The sequence below is a fragment of the Thermobia domestica genome, chromosome 6, assembly GCF_964235325.1.
Source record: "Thermobia domestica chromosome 6, izTheDome1.hap1.1, whole genome shotgun sequence".
NCBI classification, from domain to species: domain Eukaryota; kingdom Metazoa; phylum Arthropoda; class Insecta; order Zygentoma; family Lepismatidae; genus Thermobia; species Thermobia domestica.
This window is the reverse complement of record NC_137459.1, coordinates 273,729,266-273,749,173: the sequence shown is the minus strand read 5'-3', so window position 1 is coordinate 273,749,173 and position 19,908 is coordinate 273,729,266. Positions and strand designations below refer to the sequence as shown.

Genomic DNA, 19,908 nt, shown 5'->3' with positions numbered 1-19,908 from the left:
ATACTAGTATCAAATCAATTAGTAAATTGAATTAAATTTCTTTAATTTTAGTTATGAGCTATCTGTCAAGTGGTATGTTCTTCATCAGTTTCACTTCCATGTCTGACGTAAGGAAAAGAGGGAAGAATCACCAGATATTGAGAAATAACCATACCGACATGATATTAGAGCTATTTTCAATTTAATTACGTATTTACATTGAGTCTAAATGGCCTGATTATCATTCCCTTCGCCCCTTTCAAGAAATGTTTCGGCTACTTGCATCAGATAAACTCCGTGGAATTGTATAATCTGCAATCACAGATTCAAAGGATCTCTCTCTTTTTTTTTTTTTTTTTTTCTTTTATGATTCTAACATTTGGTCTGGTTCAGATATTACTTTTTGTTTCCTCATTTCAAGTCATAGGCCACAGCTAACAGAATATGGGAATCGAACCTGAGACTAAACTAGCCTAAAATTTATCCAGTATTTTCTTTTTATATAACCGCTTTAGTACAAGGAATAATACTTTTACTGGAAAGAAACCTAATATTTTCAATGATCAGAAGAGTTTTGCAAATCTCTGCACAAGCGAAAAAAAAAAAAATGTTGCACAGAATTAATGTCGCATAAAATCTGTCAGTAGCTTTTACTTTGTTTAAACAAGAAAGTTCATGGGAGACCTAGCAAAGAACGCGTAAGGATCCAGAGACCTTTCAACTTTAGCTATAATATAGTGCTGCCATTATGAACATTCAAAGTTCTGTCTTAATTATAAATAACAGAAGATAGAATGTGCTTTTGTTCATTGTGCAAATATCTATAATCAATAACTCGCCTTACATTTGGACAAAAGTTGTGTTAAATCACCTGCAGAAGCTATCGAGACCTCTCAATTACGAGGTAATATTGGTGCTGAGATACTCAGTACACTTGTATACGAAGTATTGTCTACACCAGTATATAAAGTGTTGAATTATGAAAATACACCGTCTCGCGGAGATTATACCGTACTTACCTAATTTCCGTAATAATGGCTATGTATTTCAATTGTTTCCTTTGTTTCTACTCTTCATGTACCATGATCTCATTAAACATCACACAAGGTCAAAACTTGTGTCATAACCTTAATACTCAGTCTCACTTCAGGAAGTTTGTTTCGAACATATTTCAAAACAATAGAATTCAGGTGAGAAGAACGTAGCGATTATTTATTGTATTTTTTAGACATTTCGTGAAAAATTCTTTTTCTATACGAAATAGTCATTCATGTCTACTTAAACAACCATTCATACAGACTGATATAATATTACTTTTTTTGTATGAACTTTATTAATATCATTCTGATATAAAATTACATATGCAGTAACCCACACTATACAAGCGAAGCTGAGTAGTCTCTTCCGAAAAATTAAAATAACATGGCATGGATGTGAAGATTAATATTTAAAGGAATATGATTATTCCATGCACAAAAAGTACTGAATATGACGAGAATACTTTCCATTCCCGCGTTAAATGGGTTCTGCTTCACACAAGTGTAATTAAGTATATGCGAAAAGAATCATTGGTTCAATTTTTTTTTTCTTTCTTTCGGTAAGCACAGATTTCTACCAAGGACAAGATATGTTACGTACAGGTTATCCTTACAGTATATCGAATCGTTATATGTAAGATCCCTACGAAATTTTTAACCATCAGTGTTTATGTTAAACGTATAACTACAATTATGGAAAGAAGATGATTTTGTGTATCATAAGTCTTTCGCGTAATCTATTTAAAAATATTGGATAGAAAGACGAACTTACCTGCGTCTTCGTTCAAGTTCTCTTGATGCAGCTGCTGCATGTTGCAACCTAGCGATGAACTTCTCGATATCATCGAAACAATGATTTAAAATCGTAACATCTCGTTCATATTTCTCGCTGGATGTTGAACTGGTCTCGTCATTTACAGAAGCCCCATCACGAGCGTAGGCAGCAGGTCCCCCAACCAGGGCAGATCCTCCAGGATCTGAGTGTTGTTGAGAGCGGGAATCCGAATCTGAAACGAAGAAAAATTTATGTATTACGCAGATCTCACAATACTCTACGTGATAAGTTCAAAACATGGTTTAACATGAAAAGGAAATTTGATAAGTTTGATGAGTAGAAACTCATTGTAGTTCAAAAATGTTTGGCATCCATTTCAAGTTTTTATGATTTCATGGTCTACAGCTCACATCAGGATATCGGCTGCCGAAGCTCAGAGAGAACCCGTCTACATTAAATTTTGCAACTATGCAAATTTTGAATTTAGATTGAAATTATGTACTATAGGAAAAACTGATTTAGAAGTCATTTATCGTTAAAGTATGTCTAATAAAAAGTAGTTTCAACTAACACTGATAATCCAAAAATGACAATTTAAAATCTACGTTTGAAACTTAGATTTTAGACATTCCGGACGAGCGGCGGGCTCCGTTCGTCGTGAAACTAAGTTCAGTAAGATTGACAATGAGCATAGTTTTCTCTCTGCTTTACATTTTCATAGCAAGTTTTACATTTTTCAGACAAGTTTCCTTCAAATAAAGATAACTTAAAAGTGTCTTTTCCATGAATTTTGAAGCCTCAGTCTGCTGAAGAAAGAAAAAAAAAAGTAAAAACAGTCTTTAATAAATGCCTGTGCTGCATGCTTGTCGGAATTACCCACTCCTATTTTATGTTCGCAAAGAGTTTGGTGTTCAGGAAGAATAACCAAAATGCTCAACTCATAAGCCAGTGGTTCCCAATAGGTCAAGCAGTCCCATAGGATTTCTAGAGTTTAAAGGATCAAAAGGGATTAAAATCAATTTTGAGACAGTACCAGTCAGTGCCTTTAGCGGCAGCAACAATGCTCAATACTATATTGAGTCGCTAACTACTTCAAAGAAACTTACAGAATTTCATTATTATAATTTATATTATATTATTAGTGTATACCCCCGCGTGTTGTCTTGGATAATAGTTTCTCTCTCCCCCTGCGTTCCATTCCTCCATCTTTGATTAATTCAAGTAGACAACACAATTTAATTGATCTACACTCAGTTTCCGTGATCTGTGGGAAAAAAAAAATCTTCCATTCCCCTTTTAGGTTCACATTTGCAAAATTCCCATGTAATTTATATTCAACAATTATACAAATTTTCTATGTTCTATACCATAGTTTATCCACCTTTTTGCAAATTTAGTCTAATTTTGGAGATACTTTTACACAATTTTAATATAATTTATTCAAATATTGAATCTGAACTCCCATGAAATAAATTCCTGCGTACGTCCCCGGTCAAGCAGACCATCAACATTGCTATGAGATAGTTGAAAATAATGAAAATTTAGAAAATAAACACGCAGAGAGAATGTGTGATAAGCGCGAGAGGTTTTCTTGCGCAAAGCAGGGATTGGAACATAGAAGACAGAATAGCGAGTCAATGAACACATACAAGTTCGTTGAAACTGTTGAATTTAATTGTAAGATGACTAGAAAATTGCAAACCATTTGTTGAACGCAACTACGTTTGCTACAACATTCAACAGGATTCAAAATATTCTAAGTAGTTGTGTAGAAACAAAGTTTTAACGAAATAAGCTGTGAAATTTTCATTCTCCCTTTGTTGCAATATTACTTCACAAAATAATAGGCATAGCAACACTGTTACAGGTGGAAAATATCCATGATTCATAGATGTTGCTAAAAATTGAGCAGTCGCAGGATTGGCCGAGCATGTGTAAAAATGAAATGAAGTCTTTAACGACCCACGGTTATGTACTTTAGGCTAAGGAAGACAGGTGATCATGAAAGAATTCGTGGAATGATAATGTGGAAGGAAATTAGAGAACCTCGAGAAAACCCATTGACATGATATTTCCCACCTTAAGCACATGCCACATGCTAATACTACCTTGTGTTTGAGAGTGCCGAAAGATTTACTACTATTCACGACCCGTTCCCCGATCGAAAACACCACCACACGCCACTGATAATGATATGCATCGGAGGAAGGATGCATGTGCAGCTCTCTTGAGGTGTTCAACAATACCACAGCGTGGCGCAGTGATCTTTTCAGATGAGTGTGCGGTCTACCGGAGTCCTCGAACACGGAATATGTTTTTAGGTCCAAGGAAAATGCATACTTCTATGAGTCGGAAAATCCCCCTACATGGGACATGAGCAGCCATGGACAGCAGACATTTGTTTCCGCTATTCTTCTTTGACAGTGATTAAAAATCAATATATGTATCTAGACATGTTTCGGAATTAGTTTGTCCCACTCTTGGAAGAGTATGGAAATAAGGAAACAAGTTGGTTTCAGTAATATTACGCACATGCCCAATTATGCCATTACAGTACGCGAATATCTTCATAAGGTGTTTCCTGGGCGTTGGGTTGGTCGTGTCACCTGTATTAATGCATCGTGGTAAGGGGAGGAGTGTTCACTCATGTTACGCCAGCGTTGTTCCGAAAAAATGTCTCACAGAACCTGACGACGCATTAATCTTTGTCATGAAAATGATTAGTGTACAGACTCATTTCTTGGATCATTAATGACTTATATCACACATATCGCTACGTCATTGTACGAGATCATCGTACATTAAGAACAATATCTATTTAAAAGAATATTATATATATTGTGTATGATAGAGGCGATGGTCACCCTGTACGATATAGGTATAAATAAAAAAAGCAGCAGGGGCGGCTCTAGAATAGTTTATCGAAAAACATGTCTGCGCCTCCATAATCATCATCTCCAAACCCAAACCAAAGTGAAGCCGTGTCACCCCTGACATTCACATCACCACATTGTTGCCATTTGTTTTAACATTAAATAAAATAAAACTTACCCCCAATGCTCCTCTCTATTTTTGGTATTAATAAGTAATCTATAAGCCAATTATTTTTTTAAAACATTTTTTATTGCTGTGGCATTTGGAATGAAATTTTACTACTATAATCACAAGGCAACCGTAAATTAAAGTTTTATTGTAATGTAAACAATGTCGATGTACATTGTAAATATAAAACAAAAGATGGATGTAATTCTTTATATTATATAAGATTCCATATAAAACGTGATTAGTGACTGCAATGAGTCCAAAAGTTTAATTTTTGCCTGTTTAACTAAATCAAAAGTTAAGAGGTATACTATAAAAAGTTTTGTGTTTTGACAATTTATGTTTTAATAATTAGTCTAAACTAGTAATAGAAAGCTTATACTTACATATAATTTTTTGACTGTAGTAGCTTTATCTACATTCAACAAATATCACAGAAAAATCAGTTCTGTTTGTACCAGCGTGAAAAACAACAAAGTTCGTGATGTTGGGATAGTACATTTTAATATTTATATAAGTCTCTCACTTACTGTTTGAGATAAATTGAGCAACAGCATTTATAAGCTTAACGGTACTTCCCTTGCTTTCATACTTGCAAACTCTTTTCACTAGAACTGTCGGGTCTACTTGTCTTTCAATAGAAACTCAGATTTTAAGTTTCCACTAACTACATTATGTAGAAACTTTAGGTCAGTGACATTTCTGCAAGCAGCCGGAGTCTGGATATTCAGATATTGAAGGAGATAATCTTTAGTCATAGAATGAATAGTAGGAACACGGAAACGTACTATGGCCAGATAGGTGCTCCCCTGCTCTATGTAGGTGAGCAACAATTGATCTGGGGTTATCCTACTTTTCATTAACTTTCTCTTCCTAAATGTGTAGGGCGCTGGCGCACGTACGTTTTGGCTGATGTAGATAAACGGCACTAAAAAAAGCCAGTCATTCCGCTCCTAAATATTTCCGCCCTAGGCAGCCGCCTAGGTTATCTATATGGACGAGCCGGTCCTGGGTGAACATTAGGTATGAATATCATGAAGATATTGTCCAATAAAGTATTCAACTCAAGGACATGTTATTTGAGAATATACAGTATATAAGAAGTGTCGTGCTACAATCGGTAAGGCTACACTACCTTACTTTACTTTATACCAATCAATTGGATGGCCCGGGGTTGATCCCGATAGGGGAGGTAATTATCTTTTCCTCTTTCCACCCAATCACTATAAAATAATGGAAAGTGGTCGAAGTGTAATGATTGCTACATTTTTCGTATATGCCGAAGCCTAGAAAGCAAGGAGCCTTATCTTTACACAGCTTTCGGAGGCCTCCAATGACCTGTCTTGAATTGGAGTGCTTTTTACCTTATTATTTACTTTCGACCCAAGATAGGAGAGGAGGAAGTGCGGTAAACATGAAAAAAATCTAATTCGAAATTTCAATTGATTTACACATTTCATAACCCTACGCCGAAAAACGTGGTGTTAGGATTATATCTGTCCATCCCGATGTAGCCCTTTTACACATAGCTAGGGCAAGCCATACCGTGCAACATACTCGGAACAGATTTCAAACAAGCTTTAGTAAGATTCTACAGAGGGTTTTAATTTTCTTCCCAACCCCAAAAATAATGTATTAACTAGGTGAAAATCAAAAACAGCAGAAAAATAATAAACCATATTCCATAAAAATAATTATCTCAAGAACCCTATAATGAGATATAAGTAATTTTTCTGGGGCAGATTACTCAGGGGAATTTCTTCACATTCCATAAATATTTCACGAACAACGCTGCAATACAGCATCAGACATTTCCCCTAAAATAAATTCATAAGTAGTAGTTTACTCTTGAGTTCAGTTCTTTTTCCAGAAATCTCAGTTAAAATTACTGGGTTAAAGTACTTTTGCTTAGATTTCATAAATAAATATTTCAATTACCAACCCTACAATGTGGCGTAAGTAATTTACCACGAAAAATGCATAAGTAGTTTTATTTCCAGATAAGTTTTATTTATTTATTTATTTATTTATTTATTTATTTATTTATTTACGACTTTCGAAAATTCCTCTTTGCTTATATACCATACGAGTAAATATTTACTTTTAAAAGGTGGAAGCGAGAAAGCCTATGTCTAATAACTTCCAAGAGAGACTATAAATCAAGAACAGTGTGTTATCGGGAAGCATTTATTAGTATTTTAGAGATCTTTAAGTTTACACACACTGTTTTCAGTTTGCTTTCGCAACGTCAACATTACGTGAGCACCTTTGGCATCGGTCGAGCAATACTGCCGCTATCCATATAGAAAAGTCGCTCTGTATCGCCATATTAGAACACAATTTGGTAAACAACCATTTACAAGACAGTATCTGCAAGTGAAGCAAGGAATTTCAAGAAACTGATTGTCTGTGTAGTAAAAACAGCCATCGAAGAAAACAGTGACTGATGTTCGTGACTATCCCATTGACACCTGCTTTACAAAAGGGTCAGAGATAGAATATTTGTAACCGAACCACGTAAACTTCAGGAGAGACACTTTTAACTTTGCAAGTACCATTTCCGAAATGTTACTAGAACTCTTGTTTCTGTAAACCACTGAAAGTGTATTTCCTTTAGGCTCACCTTGTATTAATACTGCAGATAATAAAACTTCTCAATTGCGTATGTCATGAAAATATGGGAAGTAGATGCTTACTCCGAAACTTCTGTTTCCCTTTACGACTCTTGGTTACAACTCACCTTTATAGATTGCTTTTCTAGAATTGTCTAAACATGTTTCAAAGTTGAGTGCCCTAGTAGCAGTCTTCATTTGCCTATAAAAATAAGTTAGTCTTAATTTTAGACCGTGAGATTACGTAATATCTTGCTGGAATATTAACTTGTTACCAAATCTCTCGGTTCTCGGCACTTTCCTTTGCATTATTCAATGTGTCGTCATATAACCACTTGTTAACAATGCCAATGATAAAATGAATGTTGCGTACGCGCCTTTGGCGTCGGAGACCCGGGTTCGATTCCCGGCGGGAGCTCATGTGGTTCGGATTCCACGTTAAACAGTAGGTCCACGTCTCATATAGCCTCGCTGCTGAACGGGACGTAAAACTCAAAATCAATCAATCAATCAAAAATGAATGTTCCTTGTCCTTAATGTATCAAGAGATCTATTTGCTGACATACAAATTCACATCAGTTGACTCTACCCATGCCTTACCTTCTAAAGTTGTTAAAGAGCCTGTGACATATCCATAAGGTGTCTGAGCCACAACAACCAATTTTGATGAAACTTGGTAGACTAATAGAACACCTTGCAAAATTAATGTGATTAACAGGAATTTGACGAAAAAGCTGTAGTTTCTGAGAATCATTACAGTCGATTCATTAAAGATGACATTTGTCGTAATATCTCGAGAACGGATCCACCGAGATCAAGAACTTTGCAAGCCATAGTAGATACATGATAACTTTAAAACGAAATTAAAACGAATTGTCTGCACCTGCGCAGAACTGCACAAAATGAGCAAATAATTGTGTGCATGCGCATATATCTCGAAAACGTGAAGACTGCGATATATTTTTCTCTTGCTTAGTTTGAACTACATGACGAGTATGACATAATGCAAGAAAAAAAAAAAACTAGACTCAAAGGTGAGCGTTTTCAAGCAATTGAGGTGAGATGATGTTGGGGTGGTCTGCCCCCGGACACCCGCCTCTAGCTACGCACTCTGTCTGGCTTCTCAGTCATATTTTTCCATTATACTTGTGTAGAGATCATATAGTTAACGTTAATAGTCGCCATATTCAGGTCGTAGTGATATCAAGTACTGTGTCATCAATGTTGCACAACTGTAACACAGTATTAAGAGAGCGTACGGATAAACTATCAGGCCTATTGTCGCGGTCTATTGGAACACGTCTGTGTGATGCAGGCATCTATGCTTCAAAGAAACTTGCAAAATCATGCGCCATACGGATACCTATATATACAGTAGTTAGTGTGGCCATGACACGAGACCTTTGGGGTTGTCTCATCTCGTAGCGTGAAATAGTCTCGTTACAAAAAGTATAGCCTGGTTCCAATTAGGGATGAGCAAAACCGGTTTCTAGAAAAAACGAAATCCGACAAACCAACACTTCGGTTCTCCAAAACCGGTCCGGTTTTCACCAAAACCGGTTTATTTCCTCCAAAACCGATTCGTTTTTCCACCGAAACAGGGTTCGTTTCTCACAAAAATTATTTCTATGAAAACTTTTGGAAAACATAAAACTATTTCTGTGGAAACAGAATCGATTTCCGGAGAACAACGGATACTATTCAGGTCAGAAATAGAACCATATTTAAAAAAAAAGGAACGGGTTTGAAGAAAACCGAAACTGGATCCGGTGAAAAACGGAACCTGCTTTGTAGGAAACGGATAACCGGTTTCGGTGAAATCCGAACCGATTTAGGTTAAAACCGGTTTCGGTGAAAAATCGGGTTTTTGGAACTTTTCAAAACCCGGTTTCGGTTTTCCTAAAAAACGAAAACCGGAAAACCTGTTTTTGTTCCTACCACTAGTTTCAATAGATCGCGACTATAGGCCTCGTAGTTTATCCTTACGATCTCTTAATACTGTGTTACAGTTGTGCAACATTTATGACTTACAGTACTTGATATCACTACGACCTGAATATGGCGACTATTAACGTTAACTATATGACCTCTACACAAGTGTAATGAAAAAGTACGCGTATGACTGAGAAGCCCGAGAGAGTGCGTAACTAGAGGCGGGTGTCCGGGGACAGACCACCCCATCATCATCTTACCTCAATTACTTGAAAACGCTCATCTTTGAGTCTAGTTTTTTTTTTCTTGCATTATGTTATGCTAGTCATGTAGTTCAAACTAAGCAGGAGAAAAATATATCGCAGTCTTCGCGTTTTTTCGAGATATGCGCATGCGTACAATTTGCGCATTCTGTGCAGTTCTGCGCAGGTGCAGACAATTTATTTTAATTTCGTTTTAAAGCTATCATGTATCTACTATGGCTTGCAAAGTTTGCTTGATTTCGGTGGATCCGTTCTCGAGATATCACGATAAATGTGATCTTTAATGAATCGACTGTATCTCAGAAACTAGCAGGAATTTGTCGAAAAAGCTGTAATTACGTTAGTTTTGCAAGGTGTTCTATTAGTCTACCAAGTTTCATCAAAATCGGTTGTTGTGGCCCAGACATTTTATGGATGTGTCACAGGCTCTTTAACATTCACTGGCAGTATTGAGTTTCCTCCAATTCAGGAATTTCATCGGACCTGATAAGATTTGTCTCATCAGTCCAAACAAGAGTTCAAAAACATTTCGAGCCTATCGACACTAATTTTTGTTACTAATTTACGGTTTCGCACAAGGAATCTGACGGTGATAATCTTGTGTCTACAAACTGAATTGTGTGGTTGCTCATTCGAAGTTTCATACAATTCCTTACATGGAAACAAATTCTAGCAAACTTCTCTTCAATTGTAATGAAAATTGAGCAGATTCGCAGCTTCTCAGCATATATGCATAGTACATAAAATATATATTCTGTGTACTGTAATTATGCAAACTAAGTATTCCGTGTTTTCTTTCTTTCTTTCTTTCTCTCTCTCTCTCTCTCTCTCTCTCTCTCTCTCATTATATACTTTGTGTACAAAATTACTACTAACACAAGTCAGCTTTTACACAGGAGTTGAAGGTTCTAGTGAAAAAGTAGTATGAAGTAATCCAAGTTAAGCACGTTCGAAGATTATCACAGTGCGTAAGCGTTTAGCCTCTTCAAACAGCTTACACTATTAGTAGAAGTCTGAATTGAAACAGGAGATACCTTCTGTAAAATGTACGAAACACGTCTTTATATCACTGTCATATTGTTTTAGATAACTGTACTACTCAAAACGTGTTCCGCACTCGTGTTGTCGCCTTGTTTCTCGTCTCCTGCTCCGGAGGCAAATGCGACGGTGCAAAACTAAGTCTCAGAATCATTCTGTATTTTAAGAGATGTTTTCTTGTGCCAGGGAAGCATCGCAGCTTTCGACCAGTTCCATCCAAACTCTCTCGGGTGAACTGCAAACAACATTTTGGGCTCCATTCTAAGCCATGCGTTCTTCCTTTGTATCTCTCTAATATTTAATCCGTGCAAATGACTGATATTCGTGTTATTTGAAAGAAGTTCCCACATACCAATTTTTATGTAATTATGTCCACTAGCAGAAAAGAACAATGTATGCTCTTCCTCTTTGCATTGCAGGTTAATTACGAAAATTCGTGTTACAAAACGAGATGTTCGTACATTGCACACCAAGTCCAGAATTTCAGAACTATATCCACTGCAACAATTTAAAAGCCCTGTGTCTGGATCTAAATTTAATTTCTGCAAGTGAATGATATACGAGGTGAACCGCTTAAGTGTCCCCCCTTTCTGACATCTACACTATGAAAGGTTTTACAAAAAAAAAAAAAAAGAAGTTGTCTCTCACACACTGCAATATCATCAGATTAGCAGTGTTGACTAGTCAATGAAATGAAATTAAGTTTTACGTCCCGGCTAGGCCACAGAAGATGGTGATGAGAAACTAATGGAAATGGTGGAATTAAGAAAGTGGGAGGAAACGGGAGAACCCCGAAAAAACCACGAACACAGTGATTGTCCACCACAAAGCTCATTTGGCGCGAACTGGAATCGAACCAAGGACCCCATGCATCAGAGGTGAACACTACCACTAAGCCACCGCAGTGATGGTAAATGTCTGACACTATGACCATGATATACATATGGAATTAATAGAAACAAAGCTAGAAGGAATTGAAAAATTTTAATTTTTACGAAACTCTTTCGAAAAAAAAATGACAAGATAAATATCACAAAATATTGTAGATGATTTTAAAAGACGTAAAGATAGTAACAGACAAATTGTGGAATTAAGCCTTGAAGAAAGGAGCCTATTTCAAGTAGGATCCAAATCATCACTTGAGTTTCTATCCGAGGCATTGTACTCCACACACGGTTTGAACCTGCGATTACGCTCATCGGAAGAGAATGCCTAGCTACTAGCTATGGTGATGCAATTCCACACAGCAGCATACCGTAATAATAATAATAAAAAAAAAAAAAAAGATGAGATGAGATGATTTTAGTTTAGCGTCCCTTTCAGCGGCGAGACTGTATGAGACTTGGACCTACTGATTAACGTGGAATCCGAACCACATGAGCTCCCGCCGGGATTCGAACCGTAATAATAAAAAGTATGACTCCCTACTAGAAGTTTTGAACAGTGTTGCCAACAGAAATTTTATATCCAACCAGATTCTCAGCGAAAAAAGAAAACAAGAATAGAAAAGAAAAGAAAATGAAACTAAATTGCATTGAGAAAAACAGCATTCATAATTTTAAAAAATACATTTTACTTCATTTTGGTTGCATATCATTACCTAAAACATTTTGAAGGGCTATCTTTTTTGCAGCACATGCTCAAGTAACTGCGTACAGATTGTTGACCCGCCTGCAAATTGATGTGACATGGAAACTATTTACACACACACACACACACACACACACACAAAAAAAAAAAAAAAAAAAAAACGCACCAACATGTGTCAACGTAGAGTAGAATGGTATAGGTTTGCTTATGTTAGTACGAGACTACGAGTGTAATAAATATTTGTATAATAAAGGGAAATCCCCGAAATGACTACTTGATAACTATTTGAATGAAAGATAAATTTTATTTTTAGAAGGAAAACATACTGAAAAGTAACTTGATATTAAATATTTGAAAGCAAAACTAGAGTTTATTTTCAAATAACTGTATTTCCCCACTAGCAACTGAAACATTAATTTACCAATTAGATAATCTAAAAAGATTAGATTTACTTGGAAAAGAACTAGATTGGCAACTCTGGTTACGAAGCATGAGGGTAACGAAGAACGAAGTTTATTCGCATATCGTCTTGTGCTGGGAAATCATCATCAAGATTGCAACATTAATTGTTAATTATGCGCTTCGCCGTAACAAACGTCCCCGTTATTTTCGATTTTTCACAGCATCCTTTAATTGCTGTTCGTTCTTTTATAAAATATGGTACAAGATTTGTCAACATGAAGCATACATTAAAGAGAAACGGGGGGTGCGGTGGCTCAGTGGTAGAGCGTTCACCTCCGGTGCTTGGGGTCCCTGGTTCGATCCCAGCACGCGCCGTGTGGACTTTGTGGTGGACAAACACCGTGCTCGTGGGTTTTCTCGGGGTTCTCCCGTTTCCTTCCACTTTCTTCATTCCACCATTTCACTCATTTCTCTCATTATCACCGTCTCCTTTAGCCTAACCGGCATAACCATGGGACATTAAAGATTTCATTTCATTTCATTAAAGAGAAACTGAGTCACGTCTACAAATAGAGTATTTGACTAGAGACTCCTAGTGAATAAAAATTAAGACCTTAAGATCTCAAAGAAAACTTCGCAAATTCAGCTCTGTCGGACATGTTTTCCCTCTCTTATCGCTATTATTCTGCTACACTACGCTAATCACATTTAATTGAGGACGGATTAAAATTATGTATGGCATAGGAATAACAGTAGTTCCAAATACATGTACTATTCAGTCCACTGTTCAGCTGGAACAATTTTTAGAATTTATTCAAATTAATTGATAGGAAATGGACGAGAAAAGGCTCAAGGACCTATTAATTATGCTCAATAGTTGTGCAAAAATTTTATATTATACATAACCAACGTCCAGACGGAATCAATGAGTGAATTTAGTTTTAAACAAGCATGGCAAGCTCTTTTGCACAATATTCCTTTACAAATCGTTACTTCTGAAAACTACTTCACTTCTTCGCATTACTAGTTTTAAAATCACATACAGTTCTTATATAGCAACTGGTATATTGTTTTTAACTCTTCAAAGCTCTATAGTTATGGTGCAGGGGGGAGAGAAAGTATGTTATCCAAATTATTACATAAAATCACCATTAACAGAATGCTACACCGGAGATGAAAGCCAAATCATTCTAATCCATTATTAAGCAGGCCTTGTAATTAAACTCTCACCTGTATCATCCCAGTACGCAGGTAAACACTTCCCTCTAGCATGACCCTCAGAATCCCAAAAATCATCTCGTTCTTTCGATAGTCGTCGTCGTCTTTCTGCCTGCAGTCGTCTGGCGCGTTCGATATCAGATCGCAGAACATGGCTTACACTGGTTCGCAACATTTACTTGGATTAACATAACAGATTTGTAGTTTACTCCTTTGCAGAACAAAGTTATCAGCTCACAGCTTTATGCCACTTCCACAAAAAGAAAGATAATCACACGACTGACAAAATACGAAGTATTTTACGTAAAGTCAACTGAATTCACAAGTTATTAAACACTGCCTTAACGCACACCTGATGTTTATTACGGTCTACCAATACGAAAAATTAAGCTACTGCATCTGTTGAGAAAATTCGTCGAAGAATTCACAGTAGAAACGAGGACAAAGATTTGTGACTCTTCTTTCCTGAGCTCGAGAGAGAGAAAATGGGTCTCTTTCACACCGAAACTAGTGCGCTACACAATTGTTGCTGTGTATGGTGAGAAGAGAGATTTCGGGGATCAGACACTTTTTACTTCTTTCATTAGCTCTTTTCCACCTTCTTTTTCAATCTCATAATGGAGAACAAATAAAATATGCAAATAAACTATATTTTAACATATTACGATCACATACTTTTATTGGCAGAACGAAAAAAAAATCGAAATGAAACCTACATTTTTTAAAAAGTTATTTTTAAAAAGACAATGAAAATATTTTTTTCTTTCTTAACCTTTAACTTTCCAATGGAGTATGTATGAAAGTAATTTATTCAGGTAGAAACCAAAATCAATTGGAAAAGTGTGTTCTGGTCACCATTATTACCATGCTAACTGAATGAAATTTTATTTCTGTATTACAAAGAACGTATTTGGTAGAAATTAAGCTCTCTGGGTCGAAGGTTTATGTCGACCAACCAGTAATCTAAGTTGGGGGATGTAGGGGCAGCACATTGAATCCCAACAGCCGTTGTTCCTAACTTTCTTCTCCGCAGTGGCGGTTCCAGAGGGAAGTGATATAGGTAAGAAAGTATAAAGGTAACCAAGAAAGTTCTGTCGCATTTTTGTGAAGGTCCGTGTTCAATTGGCCCTTACACCGTAATTTGAATGCAAATGGATATAAGACGAAGGTCAGTTGTTGATGTGGGTATATCCAACATACTACCTGGTTGTGGCAGTTCAGTTATACCGTGAATTTGCGTAAGGACAGAGTGAACATGGAACCTCCACAGAGCGTCATAAGGGAGTGTATACTATGCGAGTTCAAACTGGGGTCAAACGCCGCTGCAGCGGGGCGGAAGATATCCCAGGCCTTTGGTGAGGGTGTCGTGACTATGCGAAGAGTGCAGCGGTGGTTTAACAAGTTTAAGGACGGTGACGAAACATTCGAAAACGCACCACGTCTGAGAAGACCAACACATGCACAAAACGAGGGTCTTCAGGCAGCAATTGAGGCGAACAGTGGTCAGACATGTGAGGAACTGGAACTACAATTCAGTGAGTGGAGAAACCATTCGGCAGCACCTCCAACTTGCAAAGCACTACAAGTTGGGTCGATGGGTCCCACATGATTTGACTCCGGGCCAGAAGGCAATGCGAGCAGAGACCTGTGTTTCTTTGCTGTCTCATCTGACAAGGGACGTATGCGAATCGTGACAGCTAGATATTTATGAAAATTGGTACCTGACTAATTGTGGATCGCTAATCATTGTGGTGATAGTCACTCGGTGCGGAAAGGTTTTGTTTACCTGTTACGTATAAGCTTGACTGGGTGAAGCTGTACCGAGTTACACCCTAAGAACACCAGAAAAAGGCAGAAAATGAAAAATGTGTGCAGGTAACTTGATACCTGCGGGAGGAGGACACGTGACGAAGAACACAGCAGTAGTGTCGCACAAGCAGTGTTGCCATCTTTACAGAAACTTAGTTTTTCAAATAGAACGTATACCATTTTATGGCATTAAAACAATTGGCATAAAGTGTGAAAGAAAATAAGCAAAAGATGGTTTACCAGTGTTGCTAAAGAAGAGAGATATAAGCCTCTAAAATTGAGACATTATGGGATCCGTACAGAGAAATGAATAAATGTGCAACAACAGCAACAACAATAACAACACTGCAGAAAGAATAAATGTACAATAGGGAGTAAATCATAGCATGCACAGCATCCAATGACTAAAGGGCTTGATATGTTATATCGAGTGTGCGGCTGGGCTAGAAATGTACGTGTTTTGCCATACTATCTATGGTTTCTCTGTTGTTGAGTTGAGTTGATTTTGAGTTTAACTTCCCGTTCAGCAGCGAGACTATATGAGACGTGGACCTACTGATTAACGTAGAATCCCAACCACATGAGCTCCCGCCGGGAATCGAACCCGGATCTCCCACGCCAAAGGTGCGTACGCTAACCGCTTAGCCACAGATGAGCTCGGTTTCTCTGTTGTATGTATTGGTGTATTATATTAAAATATTTTGCACCTGTATATTACTGGTAACCTGAATGCACTGTGTTTTATCTTCATCGTTGTTTCCCATGCTAACGTTTCCTATACTCTCGATTGACACTTATCAAGGTCATTAATCTTTGTGATTCGATTCTAACGTGCCCTTTTTTTATTTTTATTTATTTATTTATTTGTCACAGATTTGTAACCTTTCATGCTACAGCTTTTCTGTACTCTTTTCAGACGCTATTCTGTCGTTTCTGTGGTTGGAATACATGCAGGATTTTATGCAGTGTTGCAACCCCAAATCAGTTTTATAGCTCTTGGAAATGGTTCGAGATATCGATTCTAGACAAACGCCATTGGAATTATTGGGCTACAGGAAGACTTGCTGTTCACATTTACACATTATGTCACAATGGACTACTTCTTTCTACGGCTACTCTAACATGTGCCTCTATTGGGTGAATCCTGTGTCAAACCCGTTAGTCACTGCATGCTGTGCATGCTGTAGTTTACTTCCTACTTAACATTTGTTCCTTCTGCAATGATGATGTTGCACATTTGTTCGTTTCTGAACAGATTCCACAATTTCTCAATTTTAGAGCCTTATATCTCCCTTATTTGGCAACACCGATAAACTATCTTTTGTTTATTTTTTCACGTTCTATACCAATTGTTTTAATGCTTGAGAAACCAAGTTTGTGTTGGGATGGCAACACTGCTTGTGTGACACTACTGTGTTCTTAGTCACGTGTCCCCCTCCCGTAGGTATCAGGTTACCTGACATTTTTTTTTTCATTTTCTGCCTTTTTGGGGTATAACACGGCACAGCCTCACCAGGTCACTGCTTGGTATATGTGTAATAAATACATAGCGGGTAAACAACGCATTTCTGCACCTAGTGACTATCATCACGATGATTAGCGATCCACAATTAGTTAGCGTACCAATTTTCATAAATATCTAACTGTCACGATTGGCATATGTCCCTTGTGAGGAAGGAGCCAATTCTGAACAAAGTGTTGACATGTGATGAGAAGTGGGTCATGTAGGAAGCTCCACGGCGCCGTCATCATTGGTTAGTATCCCGTGAAGCTGTTTCAATACAGCCGAAACCAGCACTGCACCAGAAGAAGGTTCTCCTGTGTGCTTGGTGGACTACTCGCGGAATCGTGCATCGGAACTGCTACTAGCTGGTCAGGGCATCAATGCGACTGTGTACTGTCAGCAGATAAGCCGTGTTAAAAAAAAAAAAAAAAAAAAAAAAAAAACTCAACCCTGGAGCACTTCTATATAAGAAAGGGGTCCTCCTGTAGTGGCTAGGATGACCCGAGACACCATTCTACGCTTTGGATGGAAAACACTATTGCATCGGCCATACTGCCCGGACATTGCACCGTACGATTTATCACCTGTTCCATTTCTTGGACAATCACCTTAAAGGACGCCAGTTCAAATTCCTTGTAGAAGTACAAAATGTACTTGATACCTTCTATGATTCACGGTCCACCAAGTTCTACCGCGAAGGAATCCATGGCCTTCCAGAACGTTGGCAGAAGGCCATCGATGCTGATGGGGACTATTTTTGATCTTGCAGGTACGTCTTAGGTGACATATCGTTGTTCGAAGGTGGTAGGTGAAAAAGTGACAAAATTTCTTTGTTACCTTTATAAATTCTACAGCTACAACCTAAGCGAATAAAGCTTACCAAATGTACGAATTCTTCTGTTCAATTTCCCGTACTGTAAGTAAGAAGGTTTCTTTCTCCAGCTTAAAGTTTTTTAACTTACTGTATGTGACTTCTCTCAAAAGCCGCCACAAGAATGGCTCCTCCTGTTTTCTTTCATTCAACAGCTTTCAATTCTCATCACCGAGTAAACGCCGTACTGCCAACGACATCTATGGAACCTCCTGATCTGTCTAATTATAATAGGCAACTCTAATTATTTTCTCTATTTTATATTATATAAAATGTGTGTACGTTTTGAATAAAGTGCAACACTAAAGTAACTGTCCACGAATGATATGGCTTCTTTATTCCATTTCTTGAGAATTACGTTCAGAATATTTATAGGGAAGAAAAATCACAACATGAAAATATTTCGAAATTTTAGATTTTTCTATATCTTAGTTTAAAGGTTACAAGGACGTATAAAGACAAATGGTGGTTCTCTACAAATTTGTTACCAAATAATGAAAATACCAGTGGTATGCCACACGTAACAAATGTGAGGTGATAGTATGTAGTATATCCGCATGAGCAGAACGGAGACACCTTTTAAAGTGATTAGACGTTGTACAGGGTGAGGCAAAAGTCTGGATATACCCTTAGTCTGGATACACCCCTATAAAAATCAAACGGTATGAGGAATCAATGTCGTTTGGTGTGGGGTGTCTATAGGTAGGGGTGACACTTATAGGAGCTATGGCGATAGCGGTGGCCATCTTGAAATCCGCCATCTATGATTTGGGTTACGTTTTTATGAAAGGGAGTCATGTAGCATATTTTACACTGCCTTTTCATGAGGAACACACATGTGCAATCTGTTTTGCGATATCTTTATTTGTGTAGGAGTTATGACATGTTAAAATTTAAAATTGCAAGGAGGTGATCAATTTTCTTTATCGTCCAAACCATCGTAATGCGTTTAAATTTTAAGGCTTTTCTACCGGGAATAGAACCCCCGAGCAATTAGCGTATATTGGTTTGACGGTTTGGGCTATCATTGATCTTGATAATGCGTTATTTTTAGTAGTAGTAGTAGCAACCGTCATCGCTACACGAAATTGCATAACAATGAAGAAATAGTTGTTGGAATTTTCCCCCTTGATCTTTAGTTTTCAGACCAATATATTTTTTAACGTCTCACGATAATGCACCGAGACTACAGTAGAAAGTGATGAGATTTCTGATAATTGTGAGATAAAAGTGGGAGGATACTGTTGAAACTCAAAAATCTCACGTACACGATGATTGTCCACCACAAAGCTCACGTAACGAGAGCTGAGATCCAACTAGGGACTCCGTATGCAAAATGTGAGAACTACAACTGAGATACTGAGGCTTCGAGCTGACCATTAACGTTTATCGCCATAACCGAAGCGCCACGATACCTCTGTGCAGTTAACTTGTTTTGGATTGTAAACGTGACTTCCCTAGGAAGAAACCTCTCTTGCTAACGTTACACATCGTCTAAGATTTTCCTCGTGCCGAGACAGGTCAGTAGTTTCACGTTTGACTTTGCGACAATGAAAAAGCATCTTTTCCGATTTTGGGCCTCTCTCTGTAGTAGTTTGCGTCAACGCAATGCAAAATTTGCGATCTAGTTTGCGGTAACTGATATCACAGTGATTTTGAGAACGATGTCAGTAACGCAAATCGTGTGTTATGCGGCCATCTATCCTTCGTAACTTTTATTATAGGCTCACAACTAAAAATTAGAGAGAGAGAGAGAGAGAGAGAGAGAGAGTTTTCCCTTCTGGCTATATGGTTGGTGTACACTAGGGATGGCCGAATCCGGAAAGTAAAATCGGA

At 37.6% G+C, this 19,908-nt stretch overlaps 1 protein-coding gene across 4 annotated transcripts in view; it reads right to left on the bottom strand.

Moving 5' to 3' along the window:
* The window catches only part of LOC145688497 (epidermal growth factor receptor kinase substrate 8-like), a 379,489-nt gene that overhangs the window by 147,820 nt on the left and 211,761 nt on the right, over positions 1–19,908 (bottom strand). For all 4 annotated transcript variants that reach the window (XM_081762831.1, XM_081762832.1, XM_081762833.1 and 1 more), the window contains one exon: positions 1,789–2,023. In XM_081762831.1, coding sequence (XP_081618957.1) covers positions 1,789–2,023 — 235 coding nt within the window. The remainder of the gene's footprint in view (positions 1–1,788; positions 2,024–19,908) is intronic.